This window comes from Xenopus laevis, chromosome 7L (assembly GCF_017654675.1).
Source record: "Xenopus laevis strain J_2021 chromosome 7L, Xenopus_laevis_v10.1, whole genome shotgun sequence".
Classification (NCBI taxonomy): Eukaryota; Metazoa; Chordata; class Amphibia; order Anura; family Pipidae; genus Xenopus; species Xenopus laevis.
This window is the reverse complement of record NC_054383.1, coordinates 46,909,021-46,934,722: the sequence shown is the minus strand read 5'-3', so window position 1 is coordinate 46,934,722 and position 25,702 is coordinate 46,909,021. Positions and strand designations below refer to the sequence as shown.

General features: G+C 36.2%; 1 protein-coding gene across 4 annotated transcripts in view; it reads left to right on the top strand.

Moving 5' to 3' along the window:
* The window catches only part of grid1.L (glutamate receptor, ionotropic, delta 1 L homeolog), a 571,429-nt gene extending 546,205 nt beyond the window's left edge, over window positions 1-25,224 (top strand). For 3 of the 4 annotated variants that reach the window (XM_041568909.1, XM_041568907.1, XM_041568908.1), the window contains 3 exons: window positions 3,548-3,714; window positions 10,128-10,368; window positions 24,594-25,224. In XM_041568909.1, the coding sequence (XP_041424843.1) occupies window positions 3,548-3,714; window positions 10,128-10,368; window positions 24,594-25,022 (837 nt within the window). In that variant the 3' untranslated portion in view covers window positions 25,023-25,224. Of the gene's footprint in view, window positions 1-3,547; window positions 3,715-10,127; window positions 10,400-24,593 lie in introns of all 4 variants that reach the window. The other variant, XM_041568910.1, reaches the window with a different exon arrangement.
* The last annotated feature ends 478 nt before the right edge of the window (window positions 25,225-25,702 follow it).

The following is a 25,702-nucleotide window of genomic DNA, read 5'->3' as shown; positions in this document are numbered from 1 at the left end:
ATTACTTGAAAATAAATCACATTCATTAAACAGCAAATCTGGCACAATAGCATCTCACTTTTGCTATTATTATTAACATGTATTTAAATAATTTACATATTTTGCAGAGCTGTAAATTAAATGGGTTTATACAACTAAATCACATGAATTACATACAGCAGAGCATATGGAGTTACATACATCACAACCAATACCGGTACAAAAGGTGAGGTAGGCCCTTTGCAAAAGAGCTAACAATCTAAAGGGAAAGGAATAAGACACCAGGAGGGGAATGTAATAAAAATCGCTAACGGAAAAACTATTCGCAATGCGAAAAGTTATGCCTTTGTGCGAACAAATTATGCTTTGTGCGAATTTAATATAGCTTTTGCGAGCCCGGAAACTGTTTAGCGACCACTTCCGACAGTGAAAGACCGTTTTGCGAATTTTATAGTTTGCGCCAATGCGCAGTCAATGTACTAAAACTCCAGACTGAAAAAGTCGTTATGTTTGCTCCAAAAGATTACGACACCTTCAAGCACTTCTTATGATGCGCAATTAAAATTCGCAATGCAATAACAGTTTAAGGATAGTGATGGGCGAATTTATTCGCCAGGCGCGAATTTGCGGCGAATTTGCGCGTTTCGCCGCCAGCGAATAAATTCGCGAAACGCCCACAAAAATTTGGCAAAAAAATGGACGCCGACGTCAAAAACGGGCGCCAGCGTCGAAAAAACGGGCGCCGGCGTCAAAAACGAGACGCTGGCGCCGTTTCGCTAATTTTTCGCCGTTTCGCGAATTTCGCGAATTTTCCGGTGAAGCGCAAATTCGCCCATCACTATTTAAGGAACAATATTACATTGTGAGATGTGGATTTTTAGTCTTATTGGTGCGAATTGTTTTGCTCTTTGCGACTTTTATTACATTCCCCTGAATGTGTGGGAGTGGGCAAGATCAGAATGAAGTGGGTGAGAGATGTAGTACTGTATGTGATATTGCATTTGGTTGTAAAGTAGAGTGAGGGTAGGCTTCTCTAAAAAAGTGCATTTTAAGAGATCTTTTGAAAGCAGAAAGGTTGGGAGAAAGTCAGACAGACCTTGGGGTGCAGCCCTTGTCTTGAATGCAAGCATGTAGGTAATGAGAGAAGAGTTGAGTAGCAGGTCAGTAGAGGAGCATAGTACGTGGTTGGGTGAGTATGTAGAGATCAGTTCAAAGATGTAGGGTGGGTAGAGTTATGAAGTGCTTTGAATTTCAAGGTCATTCATTTTAATTTTATTCTGAAAGGTGACGGAAGCCAGTGCAGGGATTGGCAGAGTGGCATGGCAGAGGAGGAGCGGTTGCTGAGGTGTATAAGCCTGGTGGCAGTGTTCATTATGGACTGGAGAGGTGACAGTCTCTGGCAGGGAAGGTCAATTAAAAGAGAGTTACAGTATTCTAGACGTGATATGACAAGAGAATGAATAAGAATTTTAGCAGCATCTTGACTGATAAATGATCTAATTTTGGATATGTTCCTTAGGTGGAAATTACTTGATTTAATAAGTGACTGGATATGATGGGGCAAATTCACTAAGCACTGAAAATGTGCTAGCAACAGCTTCGCCGCACTTTGTCAAGCGTAGTTTCACCAGGGCCGCTCAAATTCACTAAAATCCGAAGTTGTGCTCAGGGAGGCGAAAGGTAGCGAAGTTGTGCTATCGTTAATTCGTCAAGCAAAGAGAAGTTACGCTATGCAATGCCTAATTTGCATACGACGCCAAGTTAAAGTACAATGGATGTAAATGTAGCAGCAGCACTACACAAGCCTGGGAAAACTTCATAAAATAGAGTTGTTATTTTGCCCTATACATGTGCCCACTGTATAGTTTAGGTGCCATATGTTAGGAAATGTAGGGGGGAAGGAGGGTACCCCCAAAAAAATGTACAATCTTTTTCAGTCTATCAACCTTAAAAAGTAAAAGACGCCAGCATTTTTTGGGACTTAGAAAAATAAAACTTTTTTTGAAGCAAGTTGTCACGGCCGGCACTCGATACCAGAACAAATGCCAAGCACCCTGGCCTCGGCTCGGCTTCACCAGTAGTGTGACCACCGTTGGGCTTCGGGAGGAGCCCTCAGCTTACTTGGGTGCCACCTGGACTTAACGAGGGGTGCAAGGCGAGATGTTCTGGCTGGCGAAGGGGCACGGCTGTTAGCAGAGTCTTTTGGGCCGAAGGTCACGGTACAAATGGAGCAGGCAAGAGAATCGTCAGACAGGCAAGGTCGAGGCAGGCAGATATCAAGAATCGTCAGGCTGGCTAGGGTCAAACCGGGTTGTCAATCAAGGGGTTAAGCAGGAAGAGTTGTCGTAGGCAGGCGGGGTCAGGATACAGAATGCAGAATAGTCAGGAACAGGCTGGGTCAAACACGGGTAATCAAACAGACTAGATTCAGAACAGATCAAACGCACAAGGCTCAGGAACCACTAGAAACAATTTCTATCACGGGCACTGGCTGGGAGTATGAATGGGCCTTAAATACTTTCAAATTTCACGCCAAAACCTGCGCCAATGCGCGCTGGCGTAATCACGCCAGCGCGCCTGTACCTTTAAGAGGCGCGCCCTAAGAAACCAAGATGGCGCCAGCGCTGGAGGCAGGAGAAGGAGCGTGGCGGCGTGGCGGCCATCCATGCCGCCGCACCACTAGACCACCAGGTATTTTTATTACACAAGTCCTATCTACTCTAATGCACTTCGCCTGGTCTGAGGTGGCGAAGGCAAGTCTGGCGCAAGAGGTTAGTGAATTAGCGTAGTTCCGTCACTTCGCCAAAGCGCAACTTTGCCTGGCGGAAGGGTGTGAAGTAGCGCTAGAGTAGGTCCACTTCACAATCAAATTTACTCCAGCACCCATTAGTAAATCGGCTTAGTGGCAAAATGACGTCATGCTGGCAAATTTTCGCTAGCGTTAGCCACTTTGCCCTTTAGTAAATTTGCCTTGAGGAGTGAAGGACAGGGCAGAATCTAGGATAACCCCAAGGCACCGGGCCTGGGGAGACAGGGTGATAGTGGAATTGTTAGCTATGATAGATACAGGTGTTAGTTGGAGGAAAGAGAAGCATTTCAGCTTTAGAGAGGTTTAATTTGAGGTAGCATTGCAACATCCAAGTAGAGATAGCGGAGATCAGAGTTAGGAGTTCTGGGTTGAGATCAGGAGAGGAGAGATAGATCTGAGTATCGTCAGCATAGAGGTGGTAGTGGAAACCATATGAGTTGATTAGTTACATTCCCACATACATTGGAATTATATGGGAAATAAAACTACATCATAAAAATCATGACAGAATCCCTTTAAGATTTTGAATGATATCAACATTATTTTCGGATTAGTAAATTTGTTTTGTTAAAAAAAATCTGTAGCTACCAATAATTTATGTTTTGTCAAGGTATGTGGAGGTGTGTGAAAACAATGCGATACATTGTATTCATATTTTTTCCAAGCCAGTTATTGTCTTTTTAAATGTGATTTTCGTCTGTTAAAAGTACATTGCACAGCAAGAGTTTATCATGGTCCTAATTCTTTGCTTTCTTACAGGCAAAACGGGGAAACTATGCTTTCTTGTGGGATGTAACAGTTGTGGAATATGCAGCTCTCACAGATGATGAATGTTCCGTGGCTGTCACCGGGAATACTATTAGTAGTAAAGGCTATGGTATAGCACTTCAACATGGCAGCCCTTATAGAGACATTTTTTCACAGAGGTAAGCGGAATCTATACAAGTTTTGGGTTTTTATCGTGTGATTTAATACCACATTATTAACAATAATTAAAAATAACTTGAACAGTAAGTTAAAAACAAATTCATACATTAATTTTTTTTCTGCCAGCTAATTTTGTAGTGATGCACTTACTATTTACAACTTTTAAAAACAATAAAATTCTATTTGTTTCCGCAGCCTTAGTGTTTTTAAATTTCAATTGCTTTCAAATTTAGTTATAATTTATAGAGCAATCTCTGTAGAGGAAGGAACTGCAGTATAGAATACATCAACAAGTATAGTGTATAATATATTCATCAAATGCTGGAAGAAACTGAGGCGTAGTGCCAGGCGCGAATTTGCTTTGACGCTTGTGACAATTCTGATGCCAGCAACAATTCTAGGCGCCCATTGACTTTAATGGGAGTCTGAATTGTCGCAGGCATTAAATATTTTGTCAGAATTCGTGTTTTGCAAATTTCGCTGTAAATTCAGGGATTTTCCGGCAAAGCGAAAAGAGAAATTCGACCATCACTACTGAGGAGTTTAAAAGTTAGATCAGAAAACTTTCCAAAGTAAATCAATTCTAAATTCACCGCTACTCTATTTTCATATGACTTATGACATATTTTTGAAAGTTCCATTTAACAGTTCAAGGAAAATTGCTTTTTTAAGATTTGTAAGTTTTATCCTTCTATATTAATAAAAAATCCAACTTGTTCTTATTTAAAAGCTGCATTCCTCTTCCTTGAGAAAGGATGGACTTGCCATGGTAGTTGAGGTACATTCTGTAAGCTTTCTGCATTTTCCTGCAATAAACTTGTTCTGATAATGCTGTAACCTTAACAAAGGGCTGTAAGCTAAAGCTGAGAGAACTTTCCAGAAAATCTTAGATCATTTTAAATTACATTTATTTATAACAATGAATCATGAGGTCTATGCTTCAATGAATTAATTAAACCAATAAGGCAGGTGACCACCTTTCAGGTTCACTCAGAAATGAGCCCCGAATCCCATTCAGCTGTCTCTCACTTTTTTTAAGGGGGACATTTCTGACAGTATCACTAACTGTGCTTTTTAGCCAAAAATGCATGTTGAAAAGCACTCCGTGTGAATTAACCATTATTTGTATGTACTATAGGTAAAAGTATATATTAATTTATATATTGCTTCTTACATTAAATACACACATACATTATTAGAACAGATCAGGATTAATACATTAACAAAACATAAATTAAGTACTATTCTATATTAAGTGCTAAAGGACAGATTTATTAAGGGTTGAATTGAAAATTTGAAATTCAGATTTTTTAATGGTCAAAGCTGTCAAATTAGACTAGGGAGTTAATGAAATTTGATTCGAGTTTTTTTTAAAAAAAATTAATTAAATTTTCAAGATTTATCGCGCTGGCCCTTTAAGAACTCAAATTTGATTATTCACCATCATTTATTTGCCTTTTATTTGCCTAATTGCTGTTAAAGTCAATGGGAGAGGTTCAGATATCAATTTACAGTTGTTTGCAGCCTTGCTGATATTCAAGTTTTTTCAGAGAAAAAAACTTGAATCAAGTTTTTTGATTGGGAATCTTAAAGAATACTGCCCTATGCCACCCAGTATAATTAATTTGTTAACAAGACTAAAATAGAATTGGAAATGGGTTTCTAGAAATTTAAAAATGTAGAATTCAAGCTATACAGGATTGCTAACGTTTGCAAAACTTGCTTATAAATCAAATCAACAAATCAATCAATTAAATGTATTAGTTAAGTTAGGGGGCGTGGTTTGACCGCAAGCTTTATGGCCACATAACCCACATGCTCTGTGCACACTGACCTTGATTGCAATGGGTAGTAACCTAAAAATATAAATAGTTCATTTAATAAAAGAGATCACAATGTTAAAACAAGCTCGCAAATAAAATCTTGAAATTTAAACTTTGGAGAGTAAGATGATACAATTAAAAGCTCAATCATAAAGTACAAAAAACATATAGTATATGAGAGTTAAACAAAGTTATTATGAGCTAAGTGATAAGTGCAATAAACATTTTGCTAGAATAATTTAAAAAATTCAGCCTCAAACACACATTATGTCAATTAAAGATAAGAAAAATGTAACTGACACAAAAGGTATTGCAGGAGCTTTTCAGGAATATTACCAAACACTTTACAAACTAAAGGATATTTCCCCCAATGCTAAAACAATAAACAAAATGGAATAATTTATACTAGAAGCAGGATTAAACAAATTGATTTCTAAAGGGACGCAATCACTAGAAACTCACTTTGCAATGAGTGAAATAGAAGAATGCATAGACTCTCTACCTGCAGGGAAAAGCCCTGGATCTGATGGGTACACAACACTTTTTTTTATAAAAATGGATTTCATCCATATGCCCAAGAGGCACATATTTTCCCAAACCTGATAAAGAGTTATAGACCTATTTCCCTGATTAACATAGACATGAAACTATACACCAAGGTTTTAAGAAATAGGATTAAGAAATACCGGAACTCATATACTCAGACCAAGCAGGATTTGTACCTAAAAGAGAAGGAAAAGATAATACCTCTCAAGTTGCATCACTGATAAAACATACACAAAAACAAGGTATACCCTCTATCATACTTACCACAGATGCTGAAAAGCATTTGATAGAGTATCATGGATATTCCTGGAAAAACACTGACTGGTTTTTTGCCCTGTAATAAGACAGAAAATAATGGGCTTATATAAAAAATCCCACAGCAAGAATTAGAGTCAATGACATTCTATCTCCAAAAGTACAAGTATTGAACAGGACAAGAGAGGGATGTCCCCTCTCACCAATTATCTTTGTTCTAGTTATGGAGACACTCCTAGCACATATTAGACAAGACTCAGACATATTAGGTATTATAGTAAAAGGTCATGAATATAAATGTGCTGCTTTTGCAGATGACTTACTTATGTGTAAATAAAGCCCCTAATCTTCCTACCAAGGGTAATATCTTTTATGAATAAGTTTGGAGATTTATCCAACTTTATGTTTAATTACTCGAAATCAGAGATCTTAAACATCAACATGCCAGAAGAAAGATCAAACACAATTAGACAAAAATTTTTTATTTAAATGGGCAAACCCGAGTGTTAAGTATCTAGGTATAAAAATAAGGGCAGATCTAGAGAAAATGTACCAAGATAATTTTCTACCCCTACTAATATCTTTTCAGAAACTAAAAGATAAATGGGTAAAATTACAACTATCATGGTTTGGGCGAATACAAGCTATTAAAGAACCAGTAACATCTAAAAATGAAATTGTTTTAAAGTAATAAAAATACAATGCAGTGTTGCCCTGCACTAGTAAAACTGCTTCAGAAACCACTAATATTGTTTATATAAATAAGCTGTGTAGCAATGGGGGCAGCTATTCAACGTAGAAAAGGCTCAAGTTACACAGCAGATAGCAGATAAGCTCTGTAGAACACAATGTTATCTGTGCCATATAGCCTTTTTTTCAATTTCCACCATTGCTACTCATCAGCTTGTTTATATGAACGATAGTAGTGTTTCTGAATCAAACAGATTAATTTTACCAGTGCACGGCAACACTACATATTTTAATTACTGTAAAACACTTTCATTTTTTGTTGTTACTGTTCCTTTAATATGGTCCTGATACTGAAACTCTTATATATGCTACAAGTTCTCCCAATAACAGTACCCTATACCTATTTTTCTTCGGTAAAATCTATGATATCTAGATTTATATGGGGGGGGGAAATCCCAGGTTAAAACATAATTTACTATATTCCATCCATGCGACCCTAGCACACTGACAATAAGCTTCTGTTGTGCTTCATATGTTTATTGGCTCATTTCAGTAGACAAAAGGCTTTTGTCTACTGAAATGAGCCAGTAAACTTATGAAGCACAACAAAAGCTTATTGTCAGTGTGCTAGGGTCGCATGGATGGAATATATGATTTCAACCCTTGGCAGAGAGGGTAATTGACTACTAAGCACCTGGTCTGACGAGACAGAACACAAAGGTTGAGCACTTCATTATCATGTGAAAACATAATTTACTAATCCTACCAAAAGACAAAGGAAGCCTATGCCTCCATTACTCCTATTTATACTATATCTCAACTCATCTGGTACACGTTGTGGACTGGGCATCTGGATGTAAAAAAGACTGGTGTACATTAGAACAAGCATTGATAGAATATCCACTGGTTAATAATTTGTGGATAGAGAAAGAATGTATAGTTAAAGAAATAATACAACACCCTTTGGTGGGGGCAACATTAAAGGTTTGGCATTAGATTGGAATACAGGTTAACTGATACTCCATATACACTACAACCCCTAATGTATAATCCAGAATTACATCCACGTATGGAGAAAGGGTCTTATATCAGATGGGAGAACTGGGGAAATAAAAAAACTTCAATAGAGCTTTTTAGGAACAATAAAGTGATGCCCCTTGCAGAAATCCAGAAAAGATGGGGTTTCCACCCTAGAGACTCCTGGGGTTACAACCAACTGCATTCTTACATACAATCTGTGAGTGCCATAGATTGGAACAGGCCAGAAACACCATGGGAAATGTTAATATTCATGTCGGCAGAAATTAACAAGCCCCTGTATAAGCACTTAATTGAAGCAATTCCACAAAGTTCAAAACATATTTGCCAAAAATGGGAAAAATAGCTAAATGTAGTTATAACAGATAACGTATGGAAAAAAATACTTGGGTCAACTCGTAAGACATCTAGAGCTGCCAAAACAAGTGAGTCAGTATATAAATTAACCACAAGGTAGCACTATACACCCATAAAGTTGAAAAGATTGTACTCAAATAGCACAGGTAATTGTTGGAGATGTGAAAGTCCGGAGTGGACACATAATCATATATGGTTTACATGTCCCAAAATACAGCAACACTGGATAGATGTATTAGAGATAATTAACAAACAACATAATATAAAGACAGACAGTTATGAGACTATCTTGCTAAATGTTTTTCATGAAATACAGGAAATGATAAAATACCCACTTTACTAATACAATCAGCAAAGGCATTGATTCTAAAGAAGTCGAAGACTGTAGAGGTATGGTTGTCTAAAACTGAGGACATAAGGCATTTAGAAGAAATTACTTAATACATAACCAGAGTACAGGTACTGGAACATATGGTCGCCATGGTTAAACTTTGTTAAACAATGTTAAAATATGTTAAACATATACATTAAATATATAGTCTATATTAGATCTTACAGAAATACAGTTTCCGTTTACAACTTTAGGTATTTGTTAAAATCTAAGAACAGTATTGTTATATATGTCTTTATAAAGGAATGACTTGTTGCTAAACTTGCCTGAACATTTTTAAATTGTATCAAGATGTAAATGCATATTCATTATATGTTTCCCCCATCCTCCCTCTCCCTTATCTTCCTTCTGTAACCCCGTTCCCCCTCCCTCCCTTCAGTTGTTTAATATAAGTAAAATAAAGAATTATAAATAAATAAAAATTGCAAAGGAAAAACTCTTTGTGCAATGCTTAATCCTTTAAGTACCAAAAATGTTTTATTATAAATTGAATATCATATTCAATAATCACACCATGCAATTTGTTTTTTATTTTGTTTTGATTGTTTAATATGTTTTTAGCGGTTTTGTTGCATTTTAATAATTTTCTTGCATTTGTAGTTGTGAAAATATCTGTTTTATAATTAGTGAGTATTAGGCCAACGGGCCTGAAGAAATTTCTAACCAGTGAAACAACTAGTAGAAGATGCATAATTCTACCTGCACCTTAATAGCAAATTATTCTATCATTATAAAATCAATTAATTGAAGTGGAAAATGTCACTGTTACTGAGAGTAAACTGTATAATTTTTAGCAAAAATAGAGCAATACATTGTGAAAATGTTGGTCTGGTCTGTTACATTTTGCTTTTTTATTTTGCAGTACCAATCTTCCTCAATTGTTTCCCATTTTTTACAGTCAAGCAAAATCAGCGATTAATTGTTAATCTGTTAAAAACATTAAATATTATGTTTTCTAAAAACAGCAAACATGTATTAAACTATGGAACAATATTCATAATTTATAAATCACAATTATATGAAGAATTGTGTTGATGTGTGGTAATGCAGCTTTCCAGGTTTAAAGAACACCAAGCAATTTTGTTGAACATTGATAAAATTGATGGGCTGATTAATTAAAATAAGTATTACATTGCATTTGCCAATAGCAATAATTCATTAATTAGTAACAGTGTACTACATGTTAAAAATACCTAATTGGTTCCTAGCCAGAACTGCAACTCCTCCTGTACAGTTTAGGTCAATCCTTGCTTTAAATCTTTGTAATGTGTTTTTTGTAAAAAACATACAAAATCTGTTTCTCTATTTGAAGGATCCTTGAATTCCAGGAGAATGGTCGTCTAGATGTTCTAAAAGAAAAGTGGTGGCCACGCACAGGAAGATGTGATCTAAATAGCCACAATAATGCACAGAATGATGGAAATGCTTTGAAACTGCACAGTTTTGCTGGAGTATTCTGCATCCTGGCAATAGGCCTGCTGCTTGCTTGTCTTGTTGCAGCATTGGAATTATGGTGGAACAGCAATCGGTGTCGGCAGGATTCGCCAAAAGAGGTCCATAACTACTATTCTTATTATATAAAAGGTACCTTAGGGACATGCATCATTGGACAACAGTAACCCAATCAATAGATTTAGTTATGCAATGACAACCTACAGCACAATTTATCCTCACAGGTTTATGTATATAGGCACCAATAATGCATATCCCTACTCAATAGTGTGATTGTACATAAATAACGACTCTTCATTGGTTCTAGCATTTGAAGAGTGAGCTGTTTTGCTGTTTAAGTCCATGTTTGTAGAACTGTATCTATAAAGCTGTGTAAAAAAGTTGTCAACTTTAGAAAGCTCCATTATATTCCCAATGCATAGACCTCCATAGTGATTGCAGAAATATGTATGCACAATCCATTACACATGAATCAGCTTATTTACAAAGACTTGCCATTTAAATTGCATTATAATGCCTTTTTTACACAGCTTTATAAATATACCCCTTAACTTTATAGTTAAAATTAGCCACTGGTACAGGCAATTTTTAGAGCCCCAATTAAAGGGGAGGTGCTCCAAACCAAAAACTAATTATGTATAGAAGGCATAAAAAAATAAGAAAAACATTACTGCTTTGTTGCACGCACTAAAATTCATACTAAAAAGAAATGATAAATAGAGAAAGATATAGATATAATTACTCAAGCTGGCCTTACTTGTTATTATATATTATGCATATTCATTTGCAGAGTGTCTAATATAATTAAAGCAACAAAAAATGACATATCCAAGTCACCTGTTTAAATATACAGAGTAATTGAGACTCCAGAGGTTTCTGTATTGCAAAACTGAAAAAATACACACAAAATTAAACAATATTGTAAGCTTAGGGATACAATGCTGAATGTTGTCATGCATAAAGTAAACATCCAATTCCATCAATTAAACTTCTTAACAAGCTAACCTTTTAGAAAGATTTTCTTTTGATCAGCAGATGTTTATAAACAAAACACTTAAATTCAGCTGAAGAAAATATTTGAGGTACATATTCTTCTGCATGTTAAATGTTATGGTATAGAATCAAACAAGAAGGCTTTGCAGATAAGTGTTCAGCTGAAAATGTCCTTGTGTAAACCCATGAAAAAATAACAAAATATATATTTTTATATCCTAGACTTTATCTGAGAAACAAGTACGTACGTAATTATTTGTGAATTGTGTGATACTAGATGTGATTTATAGCAAGGTGTGATACAGGTCACAGATCCAATTACAGTAAAGTGGCTCAAACATGAATGACATGGTTTAACAGTAAGCATAGAGTACAAATGCACATTTGGTTATGTAGATGTAATCATATTGCTGGTAAAAGTTACATTACTATGACAGATAAATGTATGTCATTTGGGGTAAATTCTTCCATTAAATTTAAACCAATGATGCCATCTTTGCAGAAATGTTATACACTATACGGTATATACAGATACAAGCTGTATTATTTTCTTTCTGTTATATCTACTATTAAAATTAAGCAGGCCAGGAAAATCTGATAATTTGGCTAACAAGTAACACCTGGTCAGTGGTGGACTTAATCAGATAGCATGAGTGCATGAAGGTTTCAACCCACAGCACAATGTAGTCCTTTTCCAATGGGATTGTTATGCTTTCCCAATCCATATTTTACTAAAATATGCATAGGCTGCATAGAAAGAAAAAGAAGCTGATGACTCAGTTTACCCATGCACAGCTAGCTTAATATTACTTTATAAATCTATTAATATATTCAACTAAGGGCTTCCAATCCCTGTTCCTTGCTATTGTATTGCTTGTTAAAACAAAACAGGAGGGGTGTGCCTTTTGAGAAGTGTCACATTTTCATCATCATTTACCAAGGTCTTTTTATAAATGGAAATTATGAGTAGACTATATTGGTAGGGTTGCCAACTTTCCCTGTCGTGAAAGCAGGTCAGGTAGGTGGGCAGTGATGTCATGGTGTGGGGCAGGGCTATGACATGGCTGCTGATTGGATGACAGCAGTATCAATCTAGGAGAATCTTGCCTGGTTTTTCTAATTTGGAAAAGCTAGACAGGCAGTTTCGACCCAGACATCCCTTCCAAAAACCAGGCTGTCTGGGTTAAAACTGGACAGGAGGTCATCCTATCTATAGGATTCACTAACAATGCAAGCCATAAAAATGTGTGCAGACTCACACCAGAAAAACCGTAATTCAGTACTCACATGAAACTGTACTTGCATCTTGCAATTAATTGTCAGTTGTGTCTGAATTGTAAAATAGGGTCCAGTGTACATGCCACAGAGCACTCTAGCACATAAGAGCCTTATTTTACACATTTTTAAGAAGGTGAAAATTCAAGGGATACTTTTGCATTGTACAACTAAAGGTGTTCATACTTCACTAGATCAATTGTTTACAGCAACTGTTGTTTACAGCAACTGTTATTGGTGCCACATGATTGGGTTGGAAAGCAAGATGAAAATACTAGAACTGTCAACTACACAAATCAATTGATCATTTGTAGTGCTAGTTGTTCACCAAGTTTTGCAGCGAAAATTACCCTATAGACTACAATGGGTGAAAAAGAATTTTCACGCATCATTGTCGCCCATAGACTTCATTACATTTTGTCTCAGCGAAACGGGTCTGTAACGGTTGGCACCCTGAATCTAGAACCAATGCCAAGCACCCTGGTCTCGGCTCGTGCTTCTGCCTGTAGCAGCTGTCTTTGGCCTTGGGAGGAGCCCTCAGCTACTCAGATGCTGCCAGGTCTTAAAAGAGAGGTGCAAGGCGAAAGGTTCTAAACAAGCGAAGGGGCACAACTGTAGGTAAAGTCTTTGGGCAGAAGGTCGCGGTACAAGACGTTAGGCAATAGAGTAGTCAAATCAGGCCGGGTCAGGGCAGGTAGAGAATAAACGTAGTCAGGCAGGCAAAGGTCAAACCAGGAAGTCAATCAGAGGGGTTAAGCAGAAGAGGTAGTCGGTATTCAGGCAAGGGTCAGGATCCAGAGGTTAGAATAGTCAAAAGCCAGGCAGGGGTCACAACAGGAATCAAACAGGTTCAAAACAGATTAGCAAAAGCTCAAATAGCACCAGGAAGAAACTCTTATAACAGGCAATGAACTGAAACCTAAACATCCTTTTTATACTGTTTGAATTGCGCGCCTCCGCGCTGATGTCATCACACCAGCGCGTCCACGTCTATAAAGGAGACAAGACGCGGGCGCGCGCTTCCTAGGGAGCAGTAATGGCACAGGAAGAGGAGCGGCGGGCGTCCCCTCCGCACCACTAGACCACCAGGGTGAGTTGTTTTTATCACATGGTCAGATTCAGGGCAAATTTTTTTCACCTATTGGAGTCTGTGGGTGTCTTTTTCACTGAGAAACTTGGCTCATCACTAATGTTTTGAAATTCAGACTTGACTACAATAAAAAATGATAAAGAATAACATTAATACATACAATAATTTGTATGGAAATTTGATGTACAGTATGTATAGCTTCAATGTCACTCCCAAGAGATCAATAGAATTTAATGGAAAAGGGATTGGATTAGACCACAGCTGCAGCATCCCATAGCTCTTTAAAACCCTAACAGGTCACATATATTTAGTAGGCACAACGTATTCCCATGTACAAAAATAGTGAGACATTTCATGTGATTAATCAAATCAACTGATTTATCAAGTCTAAATTTGATAAATTATATAATTAGAAAATAGACTAAAGAATGAAAATATACACAGTAAAACATGTCTCTGTTTAAAATGTAGGTATATTGTTGCCATGCCAGAGTTTGTAAAAACCAAGCAATAAATATAACTAGTAAAGAAGTCCCTAACTATACCTTGCATTTAGCAATGCTGATTGTTGAACCTTATAGTGGAAACATCCTAAAGAGAGCCTAGCGTGTTGCAAAATTAAAATAGACACAGTACTTACAGTACAATGCTAGCTTCAAGGTAATATTAATAAACAAAAGGGGCCAATGATGTTTCAGGTACTCCACTGCACTGTCTAACTAAAAATGTTCCAGTTATAATCACTTTTTGCAATATATATTTCAGCAAGTTTGCTTGCAGCCCCGCACAACAATCTACAGGAGTAACATTAGGGCAGAAAGCAAAAGAGTAATAGCAGGATGTATGCATGTATGTATATTTGTATTTATATATCGCTACATATATATGCAGCAGTAGATAATAGAGCAATTAATTAATAGAACAAACAAGGTCAATACAATAATAAATACAAATAAATTAAAAATACAGTTACATTAAAGATTAAGGTTACATGTTTAAGGGACAAGAGGAAGGAGCCCTTTCTCTGCCCTGTAGAGCTTACAATCAAATGCAGTTTATTATAAAGAAAAGAGACAAGAGTGTTAATGGTTAAATACGGTATCATGCATACTTGATAATAAATAGGGAGTGACTTTGAGACCTGTGTTTTTCAATAATTTGGATCACCATACTTTTTCTACTAAAAAAAATCAGTACACTGTACTGTATTATTAATACAGAGAAAAAGTAATAAAAAATGAATTATTTTATTTTAATGTAGTCTATGGGAGATGGCCTTCCTGTAGTTCAGAGCATTCCGGGTAATGGGTTTCTGGTTAACATATCCTATAACTGTAGTACAAAAACTAAAACAAAAATTATGAAAATGCATTACAGAATTGTTCTATTTTTCTCAAAATCTTTAAAGATAAAACATACATTGCCTTTTTTGCCCCAATTCCGCCTTAAAACAGGAGATAAATTTATTTATGGAGGAGAAACCTTCAGTTTAGTCATAACATGCTTAGTAATAAAGGATACACACTAGTCTCTTAAACATACATTAAATTATAAACAACATCATAACCACTTGGGTTAATCCATAGTCTTGAGTTTCTGTGTTTATGGTTATAGTATTTGCTAGCATTTAAAAACTAGATCATATGTAGTCTATTTAGTCACATGTCAATAGATTTAAGGGCTCAATTGCTAAAGGAGGTAAGGCAAAAAGTTCATAAAAGACATAAATGACTATGCTTTTTGCCCCTGATTAAATATATGCTCAATATTTTCATTATTTGGCACCCTTAGGCTTCTTGAATATATCACCCCATTAAAAAAAAGTGCAACAAATTTGCTCCTGGCAATAACTGCTGCAGAAGTGCAGAAACTTGACCCTGCCATATAAGGGTTTCCACTTGGGAAGACCATTGGGTCCACATACATGACCCTTACTAGCATAACGTTCATTAAAGTGATTCTATCATGATTTTTACGATGTAGTTTGTATTTCTAAATGACACTGTTTACATATGTTTGAGAACATTCTCATTCATCCAGGTCATGGTATATCTGTAGAAATAAATCAAATCAACTGGACTTGCTGTGTTTTTTTCCTTGAAGATGTTTCACCAGTCATCCAACTGGCTTTCTCAATTCAGAATAACACACAGTTTACAATGCAAATAATTCACTCTACCATACAAAATTTCATTCCTGAACCAGCAAGTGTATTTTTTTTAGTTGCAATATTGGTGTGTAGGCAGCCACCTCAGGTCATTTTGCCTGGTCATGCACTTTCAGAAAGAGCCAGCATGGAACTTCTTTCTGGCAGGCTGTTGTTTCTCCTACTCATTGTAACTGAATGGGCCACAGTGGGGCCTGCATTTTACTATTGCTGTTCTTAGATCTACTAGGCAGCTTTTACCTTGTGTTAGGGAGCTGCGATCGGGTTACCTTCTCATTCTGTTGTTACGCTGCTAGGGGGAAGGGGGGGAGATATCACTCCAACTTGTAGCACAGCAGTAAAGAGTGACTGAAGTTTATCAGAGCACAAGTCACATGACTGGGGGCAGCTGGGAAACTGACAACATGTCTAGCCCCATGTCAGATTTCAAAATTAAATATAAAAAAAACAGTTTTCTCTTTTGAGAAATGTATTTCAGTGCAGAGTTCTGCTGGAGCAGCACTATTAACTAATGCATTTTGAAAAAAAAAATCCCCTGACAGTATCCCTTTAAGCACTAGCAAGGGGGCCTTTGGATGCACAGGTGAGATGCAGAAGTAGTTCTGCACTTATAGCCTAAGTTATGTCTAAAATAAAAAAGGCACCCTTGCTCAGATGTTTTCTGCTTGTGCATAAACATAAATGTGTGCACTCAGCACATTGGCACATAGTGTACCTGCAATAAATATGGATTGGGTGCAAGCACTATGAATTGTTATGGACCAGTCATAAATAACTGATCCTTTTAGTATTTAGTGTCTCTAATTATATTTCATGCTGTTAATGCTATGTTTAGTATTTAAAGTTGACCCCACAATGTACTATTACAATTGGGTTATAATTGGTAAAAGCTTAGCCAAAGTGTCCTAGAACAATAACATTACACTAGAATATCTGGATTGCAGCTTTCTTTCCAGTTGGTTTGTGCACTAGCCATTACATCTCACAGTCATCTTTAATGATTATATTTTGTCTCTCCAGTAGGACAATGAAAAGCAAATGATGCGTACAGTGTCTAGGTTTTGCAAAGTCAGCTTGGAACTATTTGAAGAGGTTGCTATTCTGTAATTTTAGTTTTTGGTGTCATTTACTGGGCTACTCAAATATGACATGTTTATCAGTAAATGCAGGAAACTGAGGGTTTTCAGCATGTAAGAGTCTATGCCATGGTTGGGTGGAAGAAATTAAAATTACTTTCCATCTGCAGCCACTTTTTCTATGCTTGTTTCATTCTAAGATTGTATTCATAGGGTCCAGAGATATAGTATGTGAGCCAGAAAATAATCCTTGGAAAATACAGCTGGCTAAGATTTTTGCTATAAATAAAATGTGGTTTGATTTTCTGAAATACTATAAGTGTCAAACTGCTTTAATTTGTTTAAGCAATCTCTTTATATAAAAAGAGAGGATGAATTTCATGTTACAAAGGGAAAAAAGATTATATTTATAATAATATAATAAATACATATTTATAATAGATTTATAATAAATATAAATATTATATTTATAATCAATATAATAATAAGCAAAGTAATATTAAGCTAGCCGTGCATAGGTAAACTGAGTCATCAGCTTCTTTTTCTTTCTAAGCAGACTGTGCATATTTTAATAAAATATAGATTGGGACAGAGTAAAAATCCCATTGGAAAATGACTACATTGTACTGTGGTTGAAACCTTTATGCACTCATGCTATGTGATTAAATCCACCACTGGCCAGGTGTTACTTGAAAATTATCAAATTTTCCTGGCCTGCTTAATTTTGGTTGTTGGTTTAAACTTAAAGGGATACTGTCATAGGAAAACATGTTTTTTCAAAACAAATTAGTTAATAGTGCTGCTCCAGCAGACTTCTGCATTGAAATCCAATTCTCAAAAGAGCAAACAGATTTTTTTAAATTCAATGGTTAAATCTGACATGGGGCTAGACATATTGTCAATTTCCCAACTGCCCCCAGTCATGTGACTTGTGCATGCACTTTAGGATGGAACTACTTTCTGGCAGGTTGTTATTTCTCCTACTTAATGTAACTGAATCAGTCTCAGTGGGACTTGGTTTTTACCATTGAGTGTTGTTCTCCCAGGGAGCTGTTATCTTGTGTTAGGGAGCTGTTATCTGGTTACCTTCCCATTGTTCTGTTGTTAGGCTGCTACGGGAGGGGAAGGGAGGGGGGTGATGTTACTCCAACTTGAAGTACAGCAGTAAAGAGTGACTAAAGTTTATCAGAGAACAAGTCACATGACTGGTGGCAACTGGGAAACTGACAATATGTCTAGCCCCATGTCAGATTTCAAAATTGAATATAAAAAAATCAGTTTGCTCTTTTCAAAAATTAATTTCAGTGCAGAAGTTTGCTGGAGCAGCACTTTTAAGTGATGTGTTTTGAGAAAAAAACATGTTTTCCCATGACATTATCCCTTTAATGGAAGAATTTAACCCAAATGCCATACATTTTGTCCATATTGTAGAAAGTGGATGCAATCATTTCCTTTTTAAAATATACTTTTAATTTCATACACTCTTCTGTTTAATCCTTCTAAATACATAATTTTAAAACTGAACTGGAAATTTTCTACCAAGGCTTTTTGATTTCTGTTCATTTTTGCTAATTTATCTGTTAGCTTCTCAAAGTCCTGCATTTATTTTAACAGTGTGATTCTGGTAGGCTCTCGGACTACTGCATTCTAAAAACTCTGCCATATTGATTGTTAAAATGTGTGTCAGAATGTCATAACCTCATAACAATAGCCATGCTTGAGTATAAAGATCTTACTCATAACGTTAGACATAATACTGTATATATATATTTGCTTAATGCAATAAGTAATCATACCTCCTCAGATGAAGCCTTTCATAAAATATCGGCTTCAACAAGGCTCCAACATTGAATTTCTTTAATTGGAAAAAGTGAATCCTGTTTACTGTACTTTGCTAATTAATTGATTGTACTATGCACTTTATTTTAATGTAGCATAATATATATTTCAGAAAGTGTTTTCTTTGTTAAAAGTAAAACTAGTGCTGTAAGTATAAAGGCTAAGCATTAATCATGCTGCCATGAATGTACTCTACAAGATCATGACACTGTAAAAAGCATTTTGCTAAAACTTTTCTGTGTTAAATAAGCTTGAAACCTGTTTGCATGGCAATGAATTTCTGGTCTATTTCCAAAATAACACCCTGAGAGAGCATCGGTGGCAAATCATGAATTAAATTAACCAATTTGTTTTCGCTTAAAGTCATATTATTTTAACCACAGAAAAGGCTAGGATCTATTCACAGAACCTAGCAGATGGAATTATTGCTAAGAGAAATATTTAGCTATATGGCTTTTATCAAAGTTTAAATTGCATACAAAGTAGTCATTTGTGAGTTTTAGTATAATTCACTTTATAATTATTGATGATTACAAACCAAGAAGAAATACCATGATATGAAGCACATGATAAAAAAATAAAATCTCTAATCTAACTCATTAGGGGTCACCTCTATCACTGGTCTTATTGGGCAAGGGTTTGTTAATCTATGATCCTAGCATTAACTCTCGATCTTAAATTTACTCTTTTACCATCCACCATATTATCCATCTGTTCATACCCAGTCTTTCGACATGAAAGAAGGGTGTGATTTTTAAGAGAAATAGGAAGGAAGAGTATAAAGAGACAAAGTTGGTGTAAGAACTAATAGAAGACAATGCTGTGTGGGGCGCAGTGAAATAATGTACTGTTGAGGACAGTAGAGATGTTGTGCAAAAATTTAGAGGTAGGGAAACTAAGACTGACAAGCATTGAACACTATAAGAACTAAACCTGGAAATATAATTTTTTTAATTTTAATTTATTAAACTCAGAGGATGGAAAAGTCTGAATCTGAAAATTTGCCATCTCAGATCTGTTGAGGTTGCCTATAAGTCAACGAGAGAAGCCCAAAAGATTTTTTGATCTAAAAATTGTGAAAATAGGATGGAAAGTCTGAAAAAATCGTGAAAATCTGATTTTTTTTTCTTGCAAAGCAATTTTTCGTGAAAATGTAACAATAAATAAGTGTAACAGAAAATATTTATTTATTAGAAAAGTGATGTCACTCTCTGGTTTAGAAAAAATCCTTCACTATACAGACTCATCTGATCTACTAGTGATGAGCAAATTTCTAGATCAAAACAGATTCCGATGGGCATCCGTTTGTCCAAATTGACACCGGCACCGGAATTGTCACCGGTGTCAAAATAAATTTAGAATAAATTTGAATTCATTCGCCAGTGGTGAAACGCGCAAATTTGCCGCAAATTCGCGCCTGGCGAATAAATTCATCTATCACTAATATCTAACCCTTCCTGTGCTTCAAGCCCATGTTTGTGAACAAACCTTACAAAATCTTATATGAATAACTTTGATTCTAAGCACAACTTCTTTACCATAAAATGCTAAAAAGATTATTAGTAATACATTGTGATATATGCCTCTTTGATGCCTCTCAGCTGATTGTACAAAAACAAACAATATAAATAAAAGCCCCACAGGAACTTAAAGGCTTAATACTGTATTGAATTGATTTTGTATTTTAATACATAATGCTTTCAAATCCAAAATATTGAAAAGAAAGCTATGTTCTAAAAAGACCTACTTTGGCTTTGTTGGGCTCCAGAATTTAGATTGCAAATTACCTAGGGGCACATTTACTTAGCTCGAGTGAAGGATTAGAATGAAAAATACTTCAAATTTCGAAGTTTTTTTTTGGCTACTTAGACCTTCGACTTCGAATCGAACGATTCGAACTAAAAATCATTTGACTATTCGAGCATTCGATATTCAAAGTACTGTCTCTTTAAAAAAAAACTTTGACTAGCTACTTCGCCACCTAAAACCTACCGAGCCAATGTTATCCTATGGAGACCTTCCCCATAGGCTTTCTAAGTAATTTCTGATCGAAGGAAAATTGTTCAATCGATGGATTAAAAAATTTAAGAACGAAATGCGGTAAATCCTTCAACTTCGATATTCGATGTCGAAGGATTTTACTTCGATGGACGAATATCGTGGGTTAATTAACCCTCGATATTCGACCCATAGTAAATGTGCCCCTAATGTAATAACTGATCATAATTTGCAAACCAACTTCGTGCATGATGAGAAGAGGGTTTTGGAAAGAAAATCTCCATCTCTAATTTTACATATGCTGTATAGTATAAAATGCTTTACATACAGCGTATATTGTGATAAAATTATGATATTCTATAATAAATTCATGTCCTCATTTAGATTGCAGTTATTCTGGAGTTCAAGCGAAAACCTGTAGACATCTCACAGTTTGCATAACATTGCAAACAGTGTAGACTAAACTCTTACCAACAACAGTGAAAGATCAGCCAGAATTGTCCAATGAGTGGCACTGATTGGAGAATATTGGCTAATATTTTCTGTTATGGCTACTAGTTTATAAGGCAGTAAGATTAAGTCATTTGGATTCAGGTCCTACCTAAAGTTAATTTTGAACTTTCTTTTGGAGTGTGTCCTTAACAATATATGGCCTGAAAATCCATGGGCCTCTACATGCCATGTATGGTACTTGGGTTGACCTATATATTTTTAGAATGTTTGGTGCTTAAGGATCAGTGGAAGATAAGATGCTGTCAAATGAAAGGTTTAAAGACATTTTTAGAAAATGTTTACAAATGCAAATGTTAGCAAAGCTTTGCAGTTTGGTAGCTTGGAGCAGAAATACAATATGAATGTACCCATTTTGAATTTAGGGCCAGTGTGCTTTTCAAAGATACAGTATATGTTTTTCAGGGGTCAGCATAATCTTAGAGGCTCCTATGATACATTAACTTTATACAGGGTGCTTAGTTTTCAACAACCAAAATGTTAACCATGATAATTTGTATTTTCAAAATTTAAATTTTAAGGCCTTATGCTTGGGTAAAATTATTTTTAGGATGTTTAGTCTTGGTACTTGGCACTGCCATTTTACTACCTGTCAAATCCACTTGGTTATCAGACCGCACAAAGGGGTGCTATAAATGTGGCAAATGTCTAGTTTGTCCCTTTATTGAAAAAAACACAAGTGTCAGCAGAATGGACATAAATGAATACAAACTGATGCATTTTAGGAACTGCAAAACTTCAGGAGTGGTTTATTTCATGAGATGCGGCTGTGATAAACGATATGTTGGCAAAACGCGTAGAGAATTTAGGAGGAGGATTTTGGAACATGTGGGCGACGTAAGAAATAAATGCAATACCTCTGTAGCCAACCACATCAATGAATTACATGATGGTAATGTCAATATTATGAAATTCTTTGCAGTTGAACACTTCCAACTAACCACCAGAATAGGGGACATAGACAGAAAACTGTTGCAGTGTTAAGCCAAATGGATCTCTTGGCTGTTGAGCCCCAAATGGTCTTAATGAAGGTTTCACCTTTAAGCCCTTTCTTTAGCCAAGAATGAGTTCCTGTTTTTCCTGATGCCCTTTACTGAGATTTTCATCTATATCTTTACAATTACCTTCCATAACATTTCATTCATCATTCCCAGGATCCTTAGGTTAATCTATTTATCAATCCACTCATTATCATCTCTGTACATATAAATTAACCTTGGAGAAATATAAAGGATCTGGATTCCTTAATTCAGGTATCCTCATTTCATATATACTAGCATGATTTTCATGGGTGTGTGAGCTCTTTATTTATTTTTATGCAAATATATCTCACTCATGAATATACTTAATTTGAACTTTTTAGAAAAAACTACATTCTTTTCACTTCAGGCCCCTGTCCTACCCTTGCAGAATATGCAGGGGGCGGGGACATGGTACATCATACTAGACACACATGCACAATACATGGGTAAATGCGCACCCATTCAGCTTTTAAACATTTGTGGCAGCAGACAATTAACTAGGGCGGAGGTCTAGCATCACTCACAGGATACACATGCGCAACACACTGGTATGAAGCCGCATTCAGCAAACCAATATGCACACACCTCCAGCCTCTGGGTATATGTGACGTCACAGAACAAACCCGGAAGTCGCGTCCCGTGAAACATCACGAGACTTCCTACGTACCGGCTATACTTTCCTATTTAAACTTTGACACAGTGAACGCTCGCCACTTATGCCCTTGAGGAAGCCGATATAGTCAGCGAAACGTGTTGGATGGCATAGGTGGACAGTGGGAAGCTTAACTCCTACCCTGCCCCTACATAGATAGGCAGGCTTGGCTCAGGGGGGGCACAAATGGAAGGTGTGAACCAGTAACTGGAGCACAGTTATTTCCCCTAGGTTCATGTCTTACTCCCATATGTACAGCAGTTCTGAGTGGGTTAATTCCCCTAGAAAGTCTCACCTGGGGAATAATTAGCAGGCTAGATCAGCTAGCTGCTAGAGAGGGTTGGGTCTCTGAGAGGAAGATTGAGACACACACTGAGGAGAGCTGTGAGCTGAGTGTGGCCATTGAAAGAGGCTGTTTATTTTCCCCCAAAGGGAAAGGACTTTATAAAGGTACTGTGACTCTGGGGAGTTGTACTGTTTTCTTGTTTGACCGGGAATCCCAGTAGGGGACCGGTTAGTAGAGAGGGAAACTACCCTGTGTATTAGTTAGAGCCCAAGTGTGGCCAGGATTTTGTTTTGTTTTATTTTGTTTTATGCTGCTTTGCTCCCAAAGTCTTTATATGTGACAATAAATGGACTTTACCCTGTTCAAGAACTGTCTGTTCGTCTGATCCTGCCCACAATGGGTAGGAGCGGGTGGCACAGTACTGAAGCATGTATAGAATTAAACCCATCGAGAGGGGCTTTCTATTTTACACTTGGCTCAGAACAGGTCTCAGCAGTGAGTGTGTGGTTAATGAGCGTTCCTCTTTCAAGTATTACTTTATTAAAGGTTATGTTTTAACTGCTAGCTACTTTGTATATGTCTCACACTGAACTGGTTTGGTTGAAACTTTAAGCTACAAGTATCCATTTCACTTCAGCATCTTTTCAACGTTGGTTATAGATATACAAACTTGCGGTGTGTAGACATGTAACAATTAAGACACCAGCTCTAACTTCAAGTGCAGGTGCATGACTTGGCCAAGTGTGTGACTTGAGTATGAGTAGGTTTTTGGCAAATTTTTCAGAAGGTATGGAGCCAGTAGTTCTTTGCCCCATTAACATTACCATTTTTAAATAATGTACTATGAAGTGAAGTCTCCACTTGTGTTGATAATATAATGCAAAGGTGGCATAAACTGCCCCACCCCACAAATTTTTTGTTCATATTGTCCATGGTTTAAATGTATTTTTCAGTCCGATATATTTTACATTTGATTATTTAAATAGTTGGCAGACTACATTCATATCCGCATTCATTATTTGTGAAAATTGTATGTATCACTGTAAAAAAATTATATTGTGAATAAAGTATCCCCTATTGTAAAATATAAGTCACAGAAGAGTTCCATGACCATATAAAAGCATGAGGCTGATATCCTCATATTTTCCAACAAGGGGTACTTTATTTATTATAATACACAAGTTTTAGTGAGTCATGTGACAAAAATTACATCAATACTCACTGTTTATAACTGATGACATCACTACTCACCGTTTATAACTATATAATATACAAAATATTCATGGCTTGAATATATATGTGATATAATTACTAATCCAATAATATCGTATAAAGCATTGCATTAATTAAAAAAAATGAGTACCACTTTTTCATGCTACCTTTTTTATTCTGACTGTATTCTATATCTATATCTGTAGGATAAAGAAGTCAACTTAGAGCAAGTACACAGACGTTTGAACAGTTTAATGGATGAAGACATGGCTCATAAGCAAATATCAACAGCATCAATTGAAATATCTGCATTAGAGATTGGTGGAATGCCATCTAGTCAAACCTTAGAACCTGTACGGGAATACCAGAATACTCAACTTTCAGTCACTACATTTTTACCTGAGCAGACAAGTCACGGTGGTGGAAGGACACTTTCATCTGTACCAAGTAGTAACTTACCTTTGCCCCTTAGCAGCTCAGCAACCATGCCCTCAATGCAATGTAAACATAGATCACCAAATGGAGGACTATTTCGTCTAAGCCCTGTGAAAACACCAATGCCACTCTCATTTCAGTCCATGCCAGGGGGGCACATTCCAGAAGCCATTGAGCCTTCTCATGGAACATCTATATAATTTAAAAAAATGACCTGCAAAGATTTTTAATACAAAAACTCTTACATTTTCCTGTACATATCTGTAAATAACAAAAATGAAGTGGGTTAAAAAGTGTATTTTGAATATTCCCTTTTTTGAAGTCAGTAAAACAGAGATAAAAAATGTATGAATGGCTTTGTAAATTTTGTTCTCTATGAATAAAATAGCAAATTACTTGTGATCCTTCTGAAGTGCCAAAGAAGACCTTTGACTTGGACTGAGGGCAATCAGTCCCTCAACACCTATATTATTCAAGTTGGGTTAATTTTTACTGCTTAGACTATCACATTTACTGATGATGTCATTGACCATGCAGCACTTCATTTGAATTTAGGCAAAAAATTATTGAGCATTTTAAAAAAGGAAAGTGCTTGGGATTAATTCTACAAAATTTCTAGATTAAAGCACTGCATTAGGTTAAAGCATTAAATTGGATTTTATGTGTATGTGCTGTGTGGCTTTTTGATTTAACTTTTAAGATTGGCAGGAAATATGATATCTGTAACTGAAGGGTTAGAGGTGACTGGTGAAATCTGTTGTGCAAAGCATGTAATCATCTTTTTGCAGCAAGTACAATGAAATGTTGCCAATGATTTTGAAATGGTGAAAAAGTTACTAGATGAGAAAACAAATCCTGAGTTAGGTTATTTTGAGCATTA